Genomic DNA, 20,368 nt, shown 5'->3' on the forward strand with positions numbered 1-20,368 from the left:
AAGCGCCTCACACTCACACATAATCACATTCATTATGAATGTGATCATGTTTGTGTATGTGTCTGCAAGGTGCTGGGGGGCATAGGACGCAGATTATGTGTGCGGGGCACTGAGGTCCCAAGGGACACCCATGGCATTTTTTACAGTGCATATATGCCCAGTAAATAATGCCAGGCCAGCCCTCTGGGGCACCAGCACCTCACAGACACCCATTAACAATTGTGTGCATGTGAGATGCTGGGTAGCCAGGTATTCTTTTATCATAGATGCCCCTTCAAAAATGCCATGGCTGCCCCCTGTTCACCCCAGCAGCTAATACATGGGCCCTCATTACAACCCAGGCGTTAAGGGTTTAATGGCGCTGTCGGCGCCGTTAACCCTTAACGCCTGATTACCATTTTAACGCCTGCTTTTAGCAGGCGTTAAAATGCAAGGCGCTAACCCGCCTTGGTGCTAATTACGGCACCGTAATTTACGGTGCCGTAATTAGCGCCTTCCCCACTCCCATTATGCCCTATGGGGCAAAAATGGGAATGGGGAAGGGTAAATGGGGAATGGGAATTTACCGCCCCACTCACCTTGGAATGGGGTGGTAAATCCGCCATCCACCATGGTGTAAACAGAGTTTACACCATGGTGGTAAAGTAGGGAACTTACCGCCTGGGTTGTAATGAGGCCCATACACATTAAATGTGATTATGTCTGTATACGAGGCACATGCGGACACAGGGTGCAGGCATGGTATTTTTTAATAGGCATCTATAATATATGCCCAGTCAAAAAATGACATGCCCACTCATGGGCCCTCCAGCTCCTCCCACATGCACACAATCAGTGTGATTATGTGTGTTAGCGAGGCATCCAAAGGGCAGGCATGGCATCTTTTACTAGACATCTATTATAAATGCCCAGTAAAAATAATACCATCTCTGTCCACTGGGCCACCAACGGGAGCTAATTTTGACAGGTGGGGGGTTATACAACAAAGGTATTTTTTTACTGTCATTGTTGTACAAACATCCTCCCCCGCCTGCCAAAATCAGCTTCCCAGCCCAGCAAAAACACAAACACAGAAACATTTACACAATAGTCACACACAGCATGCACTCGCTCACTCACATGTGCACCCGCCATCTTACACTCACTCATAACACAAGCATATATGCATCCATACACATATTTAAATTAACATTAACTAGCCTTCTGCCCTGGTACTGAAGTTTCCTTCTAGTGCTCCAGCACCCGCATAGAACGCACAGGAATCAGGAAGCAACAACATTCTGGTTCCTTCACATGCATGCAGGAGCCGGGGCGCTGATGATGAAGTGCCCCTCTTGCTTTATATGTGCAGAGGGGCGCAGGAGCGCCTTCTCCATCGCACATACAAACATGAAGCTCCCCGGCCTGCATTCCCAGTGGGCTATGCAAGGCTGGGGAAGAAATCACCCCAGCCTTGTATTTCTCATTGTGCATGTGTGGCTAGGGAACAGAACTGTCAAAGGAAACCGTGTTCCCCTTTGACAGTTCAAGCCAGCCCAGTAGTGCTGCCACAGCTGCAAATACCAGCTGAGTGAGTGCTCAATATTAACAGTGGGCTGGCTCCTGACTCCTCCATAATGAGTGTGGGGTGCCGGTGGGTCAGTGCTGCCTAAAACATTATGGAGGAGTCGCCACTGCTGCACCAATGCCCCCTCCAAGGCCGGGCCCACACATTCATATACACATGCATACAATACATCATTCACCAATACAGCCTCTCTCAATCCTTCACACAACACCCACAAGAACACTTCACTCACAGAGATATATGATTCTGTGTATCTGTGTGAATGAAGTGCTCTAGTTGGTGTTGTGTGAATGATTAAGAAAGCTGTATGGGTGGGTAACTGCTAATCAGCAGGACTGATTTTCTTTCTAGACGCCCCGTGGAACGGATCACCTATGCAGTGCACCATGCAACGCTGAATGGAACATGTTAGGGAGAATTTTCATTTCTGTGCCAATTCCCTTCAATCTTAGAGACCCCCAGCTCTTTTACTGGACTCAGGTCTTTTTAATTTTTACTCCTGAGTCAGTGGGACCTTTTTCTCATTCACTCATGTGTTTTTCTGACTATGATTTTCTATTTTCCCTACTGTTTTATGGAGTCTGGTAAACACCATACGCATCTGCTTTGCATTGTGACACACAGCACCTTTTGTACATTGCCACTCAGAAGTCCCTTGGACTTCTCTTAGTGTTTAACTACATTTTCTTGGGTGAACTACTGTTCCAAGAATAGTAAGATGGCCCTTTTTAACTTACCTTTACTTTGTGGGGTAGGCACACACCACCCTGTGTGGAGTGCTGGGGGTTACATAGTAATTCCTTTAACCCATTCCTGATGTAAACTTTTGTTACACTAACTCACTTGAATGGCTGATGGCAGTGTTTTCTTTTTTACTACCTAGTGACATGTATCTGCATGCTGATACCTTATTTGCAGTGCCGTACCAAAGGGTGACCATTTTCACAAAATGGCCCCTGTCTTCTTTTTTCACCATTTCTTGTTAGTTTCTTCTGGGATTTTAGTAGTTTGCATCAGGTTTGAGGCCTTTGTGTAGTTTGCCTTTGGCAGGCTTTGGGCCTGAAGCCCGCCCAGGCTCCACTGTGTATGGAAAGGCAGCAAGTGAGGGAGGGAAATCTGAAACTTCCCTGCCTTTTGTCTCTAGGTGTGCCTGAGTGAAACCAGTTCCAATTGGCTAGCTGGCTGTCCTGGAGGTCAGGGGTGTAAATGAATGGGAACTTGCATAAAAATCGAGGTTTTTGGGACTAAGAGCAGCGTCAACCACTGGAAGAGAACATCAGAAGCAGAAGATGAGAGAAGCCACCAGCAGCAAACACCTTGACCGCAAAGTGCCCAGTAAAGCCCTGCAGCTGTGCTTACCCCATTTTTGAATCAACAGCGATGACTCGTAAAGGATGACTTCCTCCGTTAGGATGGTGGAACCAACTAGCCTCGAGACAAACTCTATTTTGGCGCAACCTCCGACTTGTTGTGTCTTTCCAAGGGTGCAGACAGAAGCCCAATACCTGGGGTACCTTGACCACTTGTGAGTGCATTGTCTTCCGAAGTCTGAATCCAGCCAGATCTTCGTGGGCATCCAGAGGGTCCTACAGAAGCAGGAAATCTGCATCCAGAGTCCCCTCAGCAGAGTCCAGGACTGAGGGATCAAGGAGATCCTAACCAGAGCATTTCATTCTTCTTTGGCGCTGAGAAAAAGGTGCCAAAACCACACACAAAGAGTAGCTGGATTGATGGAAATCCACTGCTTCCGAGTCCGCCTCTCTCTCGAGTGCTGCCACAGGAGCTCGCCAGATGTTCTCCCTTTTGTCACGACAACCAAGGACCAGGAACAAGGGTCTAGTTCATTTCATCATGAAGGCAACCAGCTGGAACACTTTCTTCAATTTCAAGGTACTGTGGGGCATAATATCCTTTTGCCATTTTGGGTGCTTCCTATCTTTGGGAGTGCGATTTAACCCAACACTAAGTTGACCTCAACTTACCGCATTGGCCTTACAGCTTGTGCTTTCTCAAGGCGACTCCTCTTGAATCGCTGTGATTTCTCTATTGAACACTGGCTATCTAAGATATCTAAAAAGGCCTCCATTTGAACCTATTGGCTTTGGCAGTGCATGTTCCCTTACAGGTTTTAAATGTTGAACACTGTAATGCTGGGATAATAGACTGCCTGCATCCCTTTGGGCGAATCTAACTGTTCTTATAACATATCTGTCTGTTCTGATCTAACCCTAACCTTTCCCTCCTTGAAAACTCAATATTGCAAAGGTGATACTGTATAAATGATTTCAGCTCCGGGTGCTGGCACATGTGTAAAATATGAATTAATTACTCAATTGCTTTATTGTTCATTTTTTGAATTGAATCCTAACTTGGGATTAATGTTACAACTAATTACTTCTTTTTAAAGAATGCTTTAAATGTCTTTGTGTATAAATAAATACATATGAATTATATAACTTTAAGTGTTAAAGTGTTTAATTGGATACTTGTACTTACTGGTTTCATTGCACAGCTCTACAGCTCTCACATTACCCCTCTTAAGATACGCTTGGCTGCTCAGTCTTACTACCAACTTGTGTATTACAGGCCTATATTAAAAGGTGGGTTACCTATTACCAAGGAGATAAGTCTTGTATAGTCCCACACCAGTTGGACTGCACTAATTCTTACCCAACAGAATAGACGATCGACTGATCCTTCAGGAGTCTGAAAATGATCAGGCCTTCCAAATTATAACATGGTGCCTAAAAACATGGGGCTGGAAACATGGCAAGAGAGCGGAGGAAGGGGCGTTACCAGATGTATAGAATGACACCAAGAGCCTACTGCAGGTAAAGGAAGAATAATAGCTGTGGCAAGATGGATTATTATTGAAAAGAACAAAGATCATGATCCCAGAGACCTGCCATGCCGGGTGTTTGAATTGGCATAGGGGCATTGTGTCAACCAAACGTCTACTGAGACAAAAAGTGTTGTTCCCGTTAGATAACCAAGTAGAAGAGTTACTGAAGAGATGTCCCACCAGCAGTGTCATAACACCACACACTCACACCGAACCGCTACAGATGACACAGTCACTCGAGAGAGCATGGGACACAGTAGCCATCAACTTCTTCGGCCCCAGGGATGGGGAGGCAATATGTGTTGGTAGGGATGGTTGAATGATCATGGTTTCTGGAAGCCCATCCAGTATGGTCCACAGCGGCACACTACTTTGTCCCGACCCTCAACAGAATGTTCACGGCATATGGGATTCCCAAAGTGAAAAGTCAGACAACGGACCCCCAATTACTAGCCAAGATTTCAGAACATTTGCGGAATACATGGGGTTCAAGCACAGACGAGTTACCCCACTGTGACCTCAGGCCAACGGAACGGTAGAATGATGTATGAGCAACCTAAAGAGAGCACTCCAGGTTGCACACCTAATGCAGAAACCTTTTTCATAGTTGCTCTATAAACTACTGAGAGATTACAGGAACACACCTCATAGATCTACAGAGAAGGCCCCATCAGAAGTAATGTTTGGGCAAAAAGTGAGAACAAGGATACTCCATCTTCCCAAACCAGAGGACAATATCCAAGAGGATGCACCTATGAGGGATTGAGATGAGAAAGCTAAAGAGAAGATGAAGACATTGTCCAATGCCAAACGACATGTTCGGAAATTGAGGATAGTTGTTGTTGATGTGCTGATCTTGTGACAACACAGGACACACAAACACTCCTCAGCATTTCAAGCTAATCCTATGGTGATTGTTGAGAAAAAAGGGTCAATGATGATGGCTGACGATGGACATCGGCAGGTCACAAGAAATTCCTCACATTTCAAGAGAATGGAACAAAGGATGATGATCGAGAAACAGTGGCATGGATCCGGAAGAGTCAGAAGTCTGTTATCAAGGAGATGGTGAAGAGTTGGCAAGTGACAGTGTGATGTCGGGAAGCTAATGACATTGTTATGTGTCACGGGTGGGATTACGAGGGAGGGGCTTGGAAAGGGATGTGAAAAGGGTGTGACATGGGCAAAAGCAGTTAATACATTGTAGGAACAGAAGGAACAAAGATGTTCCTCTGCAACCGGTGTCCCTGTCCTCTGTACTCCAGGGAATCATACAGGGAACGGTATCAGAGTACCTTGGTGGTCCCGGGGCCTCCGACCACAATATTCAAGTTCTGAAGTTGAGGATTTTTAGGCTGAGGCAATGACCTAATTTTGTCTCTTGATGCTGAACGAATCCTCCTAGTTTTCATGTCTATGTGTCCACTATTTTGTACTATTTTTATACGTCATACTATGTTGTCCTGGAAAGATGCACTAATCTGACATATGGAATGAAGGTTATGCAAGAAATACATTTCTATAGAGACTGAAATAGTTGCTTGCACCGCGATAACTGGCACCACTCATTTCAACATTGATTTATGAAACACATTACCCTGTGTATAAAAACAGTTTTCCAATCACAGTGTGGCTCCACATATTGGGGGTCATTATACGTTTCCAGGTATTCCACCAGGAATTCTGGTGGGATACCTGGAAACTGACCTACCATTTCTGCTGCCTGATATCCCGGTATTACCATCATTACAGGCAGCAGAAAGGGCGGTAAATCCCCATTCCATGGAGTCCCACAGGCCCCGGTGCCAGAAATACGGCAATCCCCTCCATGGAGTCCTGTGGAACTCCATGAAATGGGAATTTACCACCCTTTCCACCGCCTGTAATATCACTGGTAATACTGGTGCCAGAAATACTGGCTATTTTCTTGCTGGTGGGGACCTGATTAACCTCCAGCTCTTGGCTGGGGATAAATCAGTGAAACCCCACCAGCAAAGTTGTATTTTGGCGGGGCAGGAAAAGTGCCAGTCACGGAATTACCAGCACTTTTGCCAGCACTATTCCCACACCGCCAAACTTATAATGAGGTCCATTGTCTCCTGAGTTCCACCTCAAGTCATGTCAGGCACTGATCACAACTTGCCAAGTTTTCCTAGGTCTCCTAATTTCTCTCTGGGGACTATGGCACTGAATTCCATGGAGATACACTGTAGATTACAGATGAAAGACAGTTATTTTAAGCAAGATGTGGTTCTACCTGAATGCAAATTTAAGTAGCACACATTGGGAATCAGGAAAGGCCTAGACAAACAGCTAAACTTGTGGCCATATTCTCATAATATGTTCTTTTTTTTTTAGAAACTGTAATGGGAAAGAAAATTCATGCACAGAGTAACAGCGATTCAGAATATGTTAAATCCATTTACAGGTAATTGTGCCTTTTTTCTGGAATGTTTCTAACCCATACTTCTTGCATATAATGGCACCTTCCTTTCACATATGATGGCAGGCACGTCAGTGTCCAGCTCTAAAAGTGCACCTGAGCTACAAAACATGAATTGGTATACCAGGTCAGATGACCTAAAATCAAATTTAAAAAAGGTACCAGAAAACACTGAGAAACAGCCCTGCAGCAAAATAGGGTGACAGCATCAATATATGTAAACTACTATATAACCAATTCATGTGGACTCCGTAGAGTTGGTGTGTGGGCGACTGAGGTGAAGATGGGGCTCGCTCCCTTTTTTTCAGTGCCTGCTTTTTGTGTAACTGTGATCAATCAATAGTCCCGAAGCTGTTTCGGGAAGCGTCGGAAGCGGCCAGATCACGGAGGCTCTGCTTGGCTTTGCTTGGTGAACGCGAGCTCCGAATCGGGTGCGGCTTGACGTGCTTGATGTGCAGGAGACGTCCCGCCTAGGATCTAGGACCTTTCCTCTAATCGCGCGAAGGAGAAGGCCCGGCTGTGGAACCTGTCTGACGAGCCGAGCTGTGGAAACTACCTCGTGGGAAAGCGGCGTAGTGCCTCTACCTTTGACACGCCGGGGCCCCGTATTGTTTGGGAAGCATGGGAGACGCAACTTTGAAACATCCGTAGCCAGCCTTTCCCTGCCTTGCCCTGTCTGTCTGCTGCCGCCTACTACACACAGGCTCAAGTGCTGCCGTATCCTGAGAAAGTTATTAACCTCTAACCAGGAAATTGGCAGCTGACAACTGCCGGCTGGCAGATCGGGGGTTTAGTAGGTAGCCTGGCTCACGAAGAAGCGGTAATACTGAGGACTGCAATATGAAAAGAGGGTAGGAGGTTCTTCCTGTCTACCTCTATTTTGAAATTGCTGTAATACCTCCACTGCTTCCATTTGCCCCATTAGGTAGCAGAGTACTGATTAACTTTGAATGAGCGCTCATTATATGTCGGCATCGGAAACGGCCTCTGTGTAGTACGACAGCAATCAGTCGTACGGCAGCCACCTGAGGTGCGGCTTGATGCTAGGTCCTCTCGTTTCATTTCCGGACCTGAACGCGGATCGCGGACACTAATTGAGCAGCGCTCCAGTTCCAGCGCGCTCGGCTACGGGATACGGGAAGCCATATGGTTTCTGTGGGCGAACTGGAACAGTAGTTGCAACACCTATGCCCTCTTCCCACGTGTACAGGGGGCGACATCGCGGGATTGGAAGAGGATACCAGCGTTCCTACAAAACACTAAGATATAATTAGACGCTGAATCCGGATGATTGGGGACAATATTTGTTGAATTAAATTTTTGCCTCTCTTCTACCGAAATTTGTCTCAACTTTATCTATTAATCTTACTTAGTGACTATACCCTTGAACTGATGGCACCCTCTAAAAAACCTTCTATTTCCAAATACAATCTAAGGGAAAAGAAACAGGAGGCAGCCCTGGGACCTATAATGGAAGAAAATAAAAGTAAGAGAAATAAAGTCAAGAAGGGAATCCCTGTTGATCAAGGAAAGATCACAGGTTTTTTCCCTTTAAATGCGCCAGTCGATATTAATTCCACTGCCCTGGAGACACCTATGGAACCAGTGGTCAACATCTCTAATTTGGGCAGTTCGCTCAACTTTGAAGACATCGACAATAACTCTCTTTTAGATCTGTGTCTGAATATCCAGAGAGGTATGACTCCCCAGACAATAACCCCTCTGGAAAATGAGAACTTCTCAAAGCATGAGAGCTTAGTTAAAGAAGATGGCAAACTGCCGCCTCATGATGGGTCATCGGTGAGATTATCAGCCTCACCTAATCTAGTTATAGACACATCATTGGTAACTGGCACAGAGAAAACCAACAGTAATTTCCTATTAGTACCAGAAATTGCTGAACTAAAGGCATCGGTGGCATCGTTACAGTTTGCATTAAAAATATTGCTGGGCGAATATTGGCAAATACAGATGCTTTGTTCAGTGACCAAGAGCACAGACAGAACCTGGCTGAGGAGGCGGAAAATAACTTAACTGAAGCCATCTCAATAGCAAATGAACTGCATGAGCCACAAACCATTGCCCCAAGCATAGAAACATCTGAACAACCAGAGATATTGCCAGAGACACTGCCTCCACGCGAGCAGCGTAAACAACGCAAGAGGGATAAGCTAGCATCCTGCGGAGCTAGAACCAGTAGTCACCTCCGGAGATGGGGAAGCCCATTCATCGCTCTAAAAAAGCAAAAAAAAGAGCTGCTTGGGCAAAGAAACAGAAAGATCTAGGCAATGGCCGTCTAACGAGCTGGTTGATTGCTGGGGATACAGAAGCCCCGGACGCGGTAGACGAACTTGAAAATACAACGAACAAGTCTATATTTGAGGACGACATTGTTCCAATAAATACTCCAAAAACAGCTAGCAAACATGGAAGTCCTCACTGCTCTGTATTTTCAACATCAAATTCTATAAAAGAAAATAATGCCGTTTGGGGCAACCGTACCTGTATTATAAAAAATTTGTATCAATCTGATAAAGGTACCTGGCTCTCTCGCTCTGAATTTTTGAAGAGATTGTTTTCTGTCCCACAATTAAGAGTATTACAATCTGAGGATTTTCAATTTTTAGAGCCTTTGACTGGTACATATTCCAAGGTATCAGCTCTACATTGTAAATTTATATCCACTGCTCAATTATTAAGGACCTTCAAAAAAGAATTGACAATGGTGGATATCGAGATAGATGCTGAATTGTTGTATAATGAGACAGGTGGTTTTGAATCGGAAGCTGAGACCGATAGTTCGGCCGTTGGTTGTCTTAATATACCAATTGGAAAGAAGGTGGACATGACAGAAGTACAGTCTATTTTGAGATGGCTGACAGAGGCTATCCCCAAGGTCACAGCCGGACATTGAAAATTATTGCTGGATTCATGGAACTGCAGGGGCTTTGCCCGTCTCCTAAATGAAGATGGACCGATTGCACAACTATCTCATTACAATTGTATTTGTCTTCAAGAGACTTTGGCAATGAATCCTCTGTACATGGATGGTTATAATGGCCATCAGGTACTAGCCAAAAGAGGAGAAAGAGGACGGCCCTATGGAGGGCTATGGATTGGGATAGCTAATTGGCTTGGTTCTAGAAAGCTGGACGTGAATCAAGAGGAACAATTGCTAGCAGTCGAAATAGTAAGAAATAAGGAGAACCCTGGTAAACTGCTAGTTGTCTGTCTGTACAATCCCCCTGGGGCAGTGTATAGAGAGTCCTTACAGGAAGCATTGCATGAGCTATTAGCCAGTTGGCTAACCATTGAAGGAAATGTGGATGTGTGTGTAGTAGGAGATTTTAATACCCAAATGACAGGAGGTGAACAGAGAACGGCCAACCTAAAGATACATCCTAAATGTGCCATGGAACATCAGAAAGAAGAGAGTGAAGGATTAGATTGGGTATATTTTTTTCGCAAATGGGATCTTGAGATGATAAATGGTCGTACTATAAGTGATCATCCGGGTAGACATACTTGGAGGAATGTAGCAATGGTTAGCACTTTGGACTATGTTTTCGTCTCTCCAAGCATGCTCCTATCAGTTGAAGATATGATAGTAATCCCTAATAATTGGAGCGACCATGCAATTTTAGCATGCTCTTTTGACAATATAGAAGTTCGTATCCAATTTTGTATGGTAGGATATTTAAAAATTAATCATGCAGGGACCTGCATTTTCTGGTGGGATAGGAATGTATTACTTGCTACAGAAGCTCTTAATAAAAACTGCTACCCCAATATAGAAGAATTCATAAAGATGTCTATTGATGATGTAGAGAACTGGATCTTCCAGTTCTCGGATAAACATGCTGCAACGTCTACCGGTGGCATGATCAGGGACCAAACGAAAAATCCCATTTACGACAGATACATTCGAGATACTAAAAGAACATTAAGAGCTAATCTAAGATGAGCAAAGAAAACTAGTTTAACTTGGGAGATATATACTTTAACATCTAAGAAATTAAGGAATAAATACAGGGCAGATATCAAGGCAAAGAGAAGCCTTGATAGAAACAGGTCCTGGCAAAGGCTGGTGCAGACTATTTGCTCTAGGAAATCTAGTAGTATATGGTCACTCCTTAATGAAGCCAGGGGGAACAAGGCTCGGCAGTTAGCAAACCCAATATCTAGTGTTGAGTGGACCAGGTTCCTGGAAACGCGTAATGTAGATTCTAAATACGATGAGATGACTGAGATAGGTAAAATTCCAACTGACCCTTCTATAGACATCTCCTATGAATCCATCTTGTCTACGATTAAAGCATTGAAATCTTCCAGAGCACCTGGCCCAAATGGACTGGCCAATATTGTAATAAAGAGCAATCCGGAATTTTGGTCTGTAGTAATGAACATTTTGTTCACAAAAATTCTGAGCACAGGAAAAATTCCAAGCTCTTGGCAATCGGCCATTCTAATTCCTATATTTAAAAAAGGAAACAGAGTGGACCCCAACAACTACAGATTACTTTCTATGTTAGACAGTACTAGCAAAATTTTCGCCTCACTTTTATTGGGAAAACTCCAGAAATGGGTTGATCAGGCCAATATATTGTGTAAATTCCAATGCGGCTTTAGAACGGGGTATTCCACTACCCACAACCTTCTGGTTGTGGACTATATGCGCAGTAGGGCCCTTCAAGGTGGGCAACCCTCCCTCTATGCTCTCTTTGTAGATTTCAAAGCCGCATTCGACTCTATCCCACGAGAAAAACTCTGGACGAAGCTACGAAAACTAGGTTGCCCAGTTGATCTTTTGTATTACCTTAGGCTACTACATCAGAATACTAAGGTGAAATTAAAATTTGATCAGGACGGTCATGTGTCGGAGGAAGTACTACAGAATAGAGGGGTTAAACAGGGATGCGTGACTGCTCCACTTGTATACAATCTATATGTTCATGACATCCCTTTAAAAATAGCTACTGCAAAAAATTGCCCTCCCAGCATAGGTAAAACCCCTTGTTTGGTTCTCGCATATGCGGATGATATAGTTATATTTGATCATACTATCAGTGGATTACGACGCTCGGCAATAGCCCTTTGGGAATATTCTGCACATAACAGGCTCACTATTAATGCGGAGAAGACACAAGTGATGAGATACACAAGTAAAAGATCTTCACGTGTACTGCTTCGCATTGATAGTGTGGAAATTTCATATGCCCCGGTATATAAATATCTTGGGATAGAGCTAGAACCCAAAGGCGACTACTCTACATGTAAACGCCACCGAAAAACAAGAGCAGCAAAAATTACTGCCCTTTTCAAAAGCTTTACAACTAGACAGGGGGGCCTTACTCTATGGGGAACCTGTCATCTTTATATTCAGGTTTCTTCCCCCATGATAGTTTATGGCCTTGAATCCCTGATTAAAATGGATCTGGATTGGCTACAAATTGTGGAGGGAAAATTCTGGCGAAGGATCCTGGGACTTCCGGCTTGTATACCTATGTCAATATAAAGATTGGAGCAGGGGCTTATATCATTAAAAGCGCAGGTATTGAAAAAGAGAATGGGATTTTATTTAAAAATGGTGAATGGCAAGGGTAATGCCCTACTAATGTCATTCTCTCTAAAAAGTAACACTGAGGGTCCCATTAGAGAAGTTAAAGATCAAATGGAAAAATTACTTAAAGACATCTGTTGGAGACATCGTGAAGGGTCATATACTGAAGCGATGCAATCCCTTATGGGGAGAGGGTTAGAGCTGTGGGACTGGCTTGAAAATTTTGACCATCTACGCAAGCTAAAATAATATAGCTTTGTGCAAAATAGATTATACACATATAAGAAGCCGCAGACATATCTGTCGCTATGCCCATCTCTTAGGCTCAGGAGATTTATATTGCTACTAAGAATTGAATATCTTCCCATAAAGATGACTACAGGGGTGATAGATAAGCTACCCAAAGATCAACGCTATTGCCGTCTCTGTAAGAATTTGGAACATCTTGAGACAGCTAAGCATGTACTCACGGAATGTTTGGCAATTACAGATGATATAATTACTCATCTGGGAAAGCATGTACATAATATGGAAACAATTGGGGACATGCTTTTCTGGAATCACTGTATCAACACCAACAGCATAAGATTGTTAAAAGCACTTTATTCCATTTGGTTAAGGGTAGAAGTTAAGTTGGGTATATCTATATAATGTTTGCTGGGAATTGGCCAGGTTGTGCTCCTATACGGAAACTGCGATATTGCTAAGTATATCATAAATTAGGTGAGAATGCCCATGACTAGGAGGCAAAAATGATTAGTACCTCTGGTCTTTATGGTTGATGATGAATTATAGAGACAGTGAATGAATTATTATTATAACTTTGTACTATTTGAATTTGAATTTTTTAATGTATATATATGTTATTGTATTGGAATTTTATTAAATGTATGGTTTATATGTGTAAAGTTTATTATTTAAACTATGTCACATTAAAATTATTATTAGTAACTGTAATGAAAAAAGCTAGCCCACATGTTTCGATGGTAACTAATATGCAGCCATCACCCAGTGACACCAGTGTCCCCAGTGCCCCTTGGACATTTCTTTCTGCCATTGCACATGACTCAAGAGTGGAGATGCTTGCAGTTTCAATAGGGGCGTCTCAGCTAAAGACTCCCATAAACACAAACAAGCTTTAAGGGGTGCCACAGTTAGTGAACAGAATCAGGACACGTGTGTATATCCACGTTTTCACAGCATATTGCACTTGCGCAATGCTGAAGGCAGTGTCCTAACGGACAAGCACTCCATAACGTGGCAACTAAACTTTGTTCATATGTCCCGGATCGAACTTTATATGATCAACTGCACTTCATCTCCAGGCCGTTCCAGTTCTCCAGTGACAAGCCAGGAGGGGGCAGAGGTTTTTCAGTGCATGGTACTACTATACCCATCTGTGGAATGCTTTTCACGTTTGGCTTTTTCTGTTAACCAGTGTTATTGTGGAGTAAGCATATCCACAGTGCGGTATGTTATGTGGATTTGTACTGTGGACCACTGCTGTTTTCATGGTTTCCAGTTGCTCTCGTTGATCTGTAGAAATGAGAGGGGGGGATTGTTAGGGGGTTAGTGGTAAAAGACAATGCGTTGTGCTCAAATGCTGGTGAAAGTAGAGCCACGAGCACTGGCATCAGCGCAGGTGTGCTCTGTAGGTGATTTGTGGTGTTTTACCTGTAAGCAAGGGAATCTGTGCCTTGTTGGTCAGTTTCAGCAGTTTGTTTGAGAGGTGTACAGTTTTGACTAAGTTTTGAGGGGCCGATATATTTGTTTGGCTGCATTTCCTTGACACCAACTTATTGAGCGTATGGTGAGTAAGGTATTTGAAGAGGGAGGCTGTTAGTCAGGTCCATTTATTTGGGCAGATCTGCTGGCCATGGTGTGTTAGAAGGAGTGTTGTGGGTTCGTTTCTTTTAGTGTAGACTTGCGTTTTCTGATGTGTGTGTGTGTGAGAGTGGTTAAGGATGACGAGTGTGATTGTTTCAGAGGGTTAGCTTTGCTTATCATTGTTACTTAGTTCTGTAGGTTTGTTGTTCTGTTTCTGAAGAGATGTGTTTTGGCCTTGTCCTGTCCTGTAGAGGATAAGTTTACTAGAAGACGAGCTCGGTCTCGTCATACAGACGCTGAGCCTATCAGAAAGCTAAGCTGCCGGCTGTGTGTGTGTTCTTTCCCATGCTTGCATGCAGTAGCAAGTGTCCACCCCACACACACAAATCACATTTACCCTCTTCAGTTCCCTAACACCCACAGGAACAGTACAGTGGCGATGAGGATGGGATTTATGTAGCAATTTCACACAGATCCCTAAGCCAGGCCCACGTGAAGGGTACCCCACATCCAGAGTTGGTGATCAACATGAGACCAAGTAGGTGCATGATCGAACCTAAAAAAAAAGATGACGAGCGGATTGTAGAGGACACATCCTGTGCCTCTGCTTTCTGCCAGCCTGCACCATTTTATATGACTGACAAGCCAAGCATGCTTTAGGTCCTCGCTGGGAATGCTGGCTCTGCAGATCTGAAAATGTCCTGGAAGCCTCCAGCGTACAAGCACCAGATAAATGTGCACATTTGCAAGACGATTGCTAGTCAATCTAGTGGGTGAGGAAGTCCAAGACCTCATCCCCACTTTCTCGCCAGATGAAGTCGACTCCTACATGGGACTCAAGGAAGCACTGAGCAACTGCTTTGACCCACAAAATAACATGAACCATGAGCGTCACTGTCAGTACTGACAAATAGAACAGGCGGTTGGGTGGTCACTCTTCTCCATAATAACAGGAACCCCAAGTCTGTACAGACGGGGTCTTCTCAAAGAGGGTGACCTTTCCCTTGAAGCATCCCTCTGCACGTTTTTGATGAATCCAGGCAGAGCTGCGATTTGACTAAAAGAGCAAAAATTACCACCAGATTTGCACAAGGCTGCAAAAACAAGGATAGATCTTAGTACCAGTGAACTAGCAAAATAACACCATTTAAAAAAATATATATTATTATTTACATATTGTTTATTAGAAGCTTTTCGCAATTTCACTTCTTCCCCCCATGTTTCTCAACACCCCCTTACAGTATAAAATTGAAGTTTAACATTAAAGTTTAAAATCACTTTCCAAACCAGAATTCCGTTATTGTTTGTGAATCCATGTATTCTCACATTTACCGAAGAGTCTTCAAATCAAGTTTTTCCAGCGTTGCTTTTAAGAAGTTCACCATTGCATAATTTACTCTTTGGTCTGCCATGCCATAGATCAGCTTCCACAATTTCTTAGCTTCCAAACCTACTTTCTTGTCTTTAACCTTAAGGAGGTAAATGGATCTTAAATCCTTCAGTTTCGGACAAAAGAGACTCAAGTGACACAATCGATAATTCGAAGATGACACTAACCTGGATAGAGTGGGCGCAAGGCTGTAATCCAAGGAATCGTTTGGTGACAAAAAAGAAGCTATGAGTCCTCTAACCCAGACTGTCAGGGACAAGAAGGCGTACCTATTAAGGGCAGAAGGGAAGTCCTAAAATGAAGACTGTTCAGAGTACAAATCCTGGAGAACAGGACATGAACCACATGGCAGGACTAGGTGCAGATAGGAAGGGGAGTTAGTAGGTTTAATGAGGACCTGCCCCCGGGCGGCATGATGATGCACTAATGACACAAAAGGTGCTCAGTGTTTGAGGCTGCAGAGTGTCCAAAGTCCAGTGCACAACACTAATCCTAGGGTAGACAGAGTCCTATTATCCAACAGGTAGTATCATGAAACAAACATCATTAGCAAGAAAATCCAGAAGCAATCCATATAGAGTAAGCAGAAGTTGTTACCGTGAAGATACAAGGCAAATGCACCAAGACGGAAACCAAGAGACGGTAAAAAGCGCAAAAGCAGGGTCACAGGAGTCATAAACAAGATATATAAGGATCAGAACACCAGGCACTTATTTCAATCAGAAGTGCTGGCATCATGGGTTTGCTGTTTTTTATGGCGTTGCGTAAGTCCTGCAGCGTGCTGACATCTCACCTCGCATCGGGTAACCATAGAAACATAGGAGTCTACTCGACGCGACACCTGAATGACGCTGTGCTCATTCGTTGCGTCGATGTAGGGGCCATGGCAACCTCCAAATGCATAGAAGTGGAAAGGAAAGACAATTCTGTTTGCGCTGAAGATGTTTGTTTGTTCTTTGAATTGTGACAGTCACACATTCAACACCACATGCCAGCTGAAAGGAGAATCCATGGATACTTTTGCAATCGTCTACACAAACTAGTAGCTTACTGTGAATTCCACAAATTCACAAAAGAAGACATGATCAGTCTGAGAATCATTGGAGGGTGTCTATCCTCATTATTTCAGAAGAAATTGCACTGAGACCCGCGTCCTTTTCCGATCATACTACAAATGGCCCGAATTTGAATGAGAGCAGACAATCAAGCGTCTCTGATTGAAGGCAGCAAAGGAACTGTGAAGGAACTGAACTGGAGTTCCCAGCTAGTTAAGATGAGGTAGCAGTACCCTTGAGATGGATGGGGATGCAGAAATTATTTAAACATCAATAATGAAACAACTGAGGTAGTTGGCAAAAGGATAACTGTTTTAATATCAATTATCTAAAACAGGGAGTATAACGGACATGAACGGACATCTCAGCGCAAAATCTCTCAATGCATCTTAGAAAAAAGCTTGTTTATATAACAGAAAATAGTCATAGGTGACGATAACCTGCTTATTATAACGTCATCCTACGTGGCAAAATACAAAAACCTAGTGGCAAGTGTGATAGGGTCTAAGAAATCATCTAAGTATACAATCCATACTCGTTTAGGCAGTGGAATAAAGTGAAAGGTTTATAAACATCAGGTGGGGAAACTAAGCCCTCCCTTCAAACAGGTCACTATAAACGTCACTAAATATATGACGGTCTATTGGCTAAATAACTATAGGACCCTTGATCGTGCGGTCCCCTATCTTTGGCTGGCTTCTAATCTCCGTCAGTACCTTCCTACCTACGTATAGCAGCACGCATGCTAAGCGACAAGGCGCTGGTGAGCTCATCTTAACCATAGCTTCCCACCAATTAGCATACCCATCCATCATTACCTCAGAGGCATGCTGTCAATTAGGACTTTGAACTTGTCCTTGGGAGTGTTCTTTGCTCTGAGAAATTCAGGGGAGTGAAGGCATGCTCTGCCCTCATGCGTAGTTGTGACCATCCTGCTCGTCCAACTTCTTCCCCCACATGACCGAAGACCATAAAATCGAGCTTCTAGTGTATTAAAATACTATTTTCTAATAGACCTCGGACGTCTTCTTGTTTTTGTCCATTCCTCCTGAACAGGAGCTTGATTCTTTCACACGATTTGTATCCAATGTTAGCTCACCCCAGCCTGATATGGCCTTGGCTTCTTGGCTCATCCAGCCTTGCCTTTCTGAAATTGGCCTGTAATTTGCTTGTTTTTCTAACTGCGACATACTGGAAAAACAGCTTTACTTCTTTTGCTCAGCTCTGCTATTGTACATAGTGGAAACATCCATTCCTTACTCACTTATATTTGTATATGTTGGTGCTTGCCGCAATCTATTCACTTTAAAAACTAGCCTCAGGAATACTTTGTCTGCTTGCGTTTCTTTGCATATGTACACATGTAAAACAACTTGACATTTTCATCTATCTCGTTAGCATAAGCTTCTTCATCTTGATCGCAAAATGACACTTATCTTCGATACTTTCTTGAGGGTTATGGTCTTTCCATTGATGGAAATGAATCAAAATGCAAATCCATTGATGGAAATGCATCGAATGCCAATCCATCGAAATGCTATCCTTTACATGTAAAAGTGCATATACATCGAAACCTGTCCATCGAATATAGAAATGGAAAAGATTCGATGCATATGGACTTTTAAATGTAAAAAATAGCATTTGGATGCATTTTTTTGTAACATTAAAATGTTACATGGAGCTGTCCAGTGCTGAAATCTTCAAATGATTTGGCACTGGCCAGCTTCATGTAATGTTTCATATTTTTTATTTTCTTTGGGCGGGGGGGGGGAGTTCCAGCCCATCCCTCCAACTCCCAAGACACCCCCCTCCCCGAACCCTAACCCAACTCTAACCCTAAGCCTAATTCTAACCCTTGCCCTACCCCTTTCTCTAACCCTAATTCTACCCCTTTCCCTACCCCTTACCCCAACCCTAAATCTAACCCTTGCCCTAACCCTTACCCTAATCCTTGCCCTAACCTTAACCCTTGCCCTACCCTTACCCTAATTCTAACCCTTACCCTACCCCTTACACTAATCGTAACCCTAATGCTAACCCTTGCCCTACACCTTACCCTAAATGTAACCCTTGCCCTACCCCTTACACTAACCCTAACCCTTGCCCTAACACTAACCATTACCCTAACACTTACCCTTGCCCTAGCCCTTACCCTAACCCTAACCCTAATTTTAAATTTTAAAAAATCCATTGAATATCTATCAAATTTTTTTCAATGAAAATGCATTTCGATGGAAAGTATTTTCATTTAATAAAATTTGATGGAAAGGTCGTAGATGAATTTGATTTTTATGTAAAGTCTAGATACCCTTGCTTGATGCCTTATAGAACTGTCTGCATTCTCTTGTCTCTGCATCTCTTCTTAAGCACGTCAGCTCTGTTCTGTATGAGCTTATCACTCTTTTCATTCAGTTATTTTTCCTGTTTCCTTTCAGAATTTCATTTGAACGACCATCACATTGTCTTTTATGCAGGTATGGCTTTCTCAATGGGAACCTTGCTTCCATGATTCTCCGTGTTATCTGTAGTTTCAATGGCTCTGTACGTGTCTCATACTCTGGCTCCCAACATATAGGGAATATGGGTGAGGTGATTGAGGTAGGGATTCTTGACTCCTTCTCTACAGAACAAATATATCAGATTATGCAAGGAGGAAAGAACAACTATGCCAACAACAGCAAATCAAGGAGATACCAATCATCAGGACGATGCTGTTGCTTCAGTCTACCATTTCCTTACGACGAAGGCGTAAGGTTTCCCGCATTTAGGCAAAAATGCACCAACTGTGGGAGAGACAACCACCTGGTGATTGTCTACAGCTCAATACCTAGTAGGCCACAAGGAAATAGTTTCACACCACCCAGGCAAGACACTTGGGCACGTGGCTCCATACTGGTGAGAAGAGATCTGAATGCCAGAAGAGAACATATAAGTCATGTGAGTCAAGTGACTGGGCTATCTCCATTGCCCCCGCTGACCAGAGAAAGAGACAGATACGACTCTGCCTACATGATGAGTGAACCAGCGACATCACCTGAAAGTGTTGTCGACATATTAGTTGGGGTATACAATACAAAGTTTGTCATTGACAAGGTGCAACCCTGAACATCATGTGTGTGGCAGAATTTCACAAGATAAATCGCTCACCACCACTAACACTGTCAGAACTACGAGTATTCCTGTGTGCTGCGAGAGGACCAGTACGAAACCATCAGAAGTCCTCTACGACCCTCAGTTATAAAGGGAGACAAGCCATGTAGCATGATGCAACGATAACACTGACATTTCCTGCACTATTCAAAGGCATTGGGTGCCTGAATTGGGAACCAGTAATTCTTCACATTCAACTCCCGTGGACAAAACCAATCCACCTCCTGCTTCACCTTGAAAAGGAAATACAGTGTCTGCTGGCAGATGACATCATTGAACCTTCTAGTGGTCCAGCACCCTGGATGTTCCATATTGTAGCGGTGCCAAAGAAAGGATCAATTGATAAAATATGCTTATGTGTCAACATGAGACAAGCCAACAAGGCATTAGGGAGAGAACCCTGGATTAGCACCTGGATGACATGATCAGCTTACTAATTGGCCCTTAGGTATTCCAAACTCGATCTGAACAAGGGGTACCACCAGATCAATTTAGATGAGCACTCCAGGTACATCACCACATTTGCCACTCACA

At 43.5% G+C, this 20,368-nt stretch overlaps 1 protein-coding gene across 2 annotated transcripts in view; it reads left to right on the forward strand.

Annotated features, from left to right (window-relative positions):
* LOC138516426 (cytochrome P450 4V2-like) overlaps positions 1 to 20,368 on the forward strand; it is a 1,267,862-nt gene that overhangs the window by 590,194 nt on the left and 657,300 nt on the right. For both annotated transcript variants that reach the window (XM_069631546.1, XM_069631545.1), the window contains one exon: positions 6,768 to 6,837. In XM_069631546.1, coding sequence (XP_069487647.1) covers positions 6,768 to 6,837 — 70 coding nt within the window. The remainder of the gene's footprint in view (positions 1 to 6,767; positions 6,838 to 20,368) is intronic.

The sequence above is a fragment of the Ambystoma mexicanum genome, chromosome 6q, assembly GCF_040938575.1.
Source record: "Ambystoma mexicanum isolate Mex_15411 chromosome 6q, UKY_AmexF1_1, whole genome shotgun sequence".
Classification (NCBI taxonomy): domain Eukaryota; kingdom Metazoa; phylum Chordata; class Amphibia; order Caudata; family Ambystomatidae; genus Ambystoma; species Ambystoma mexicanum.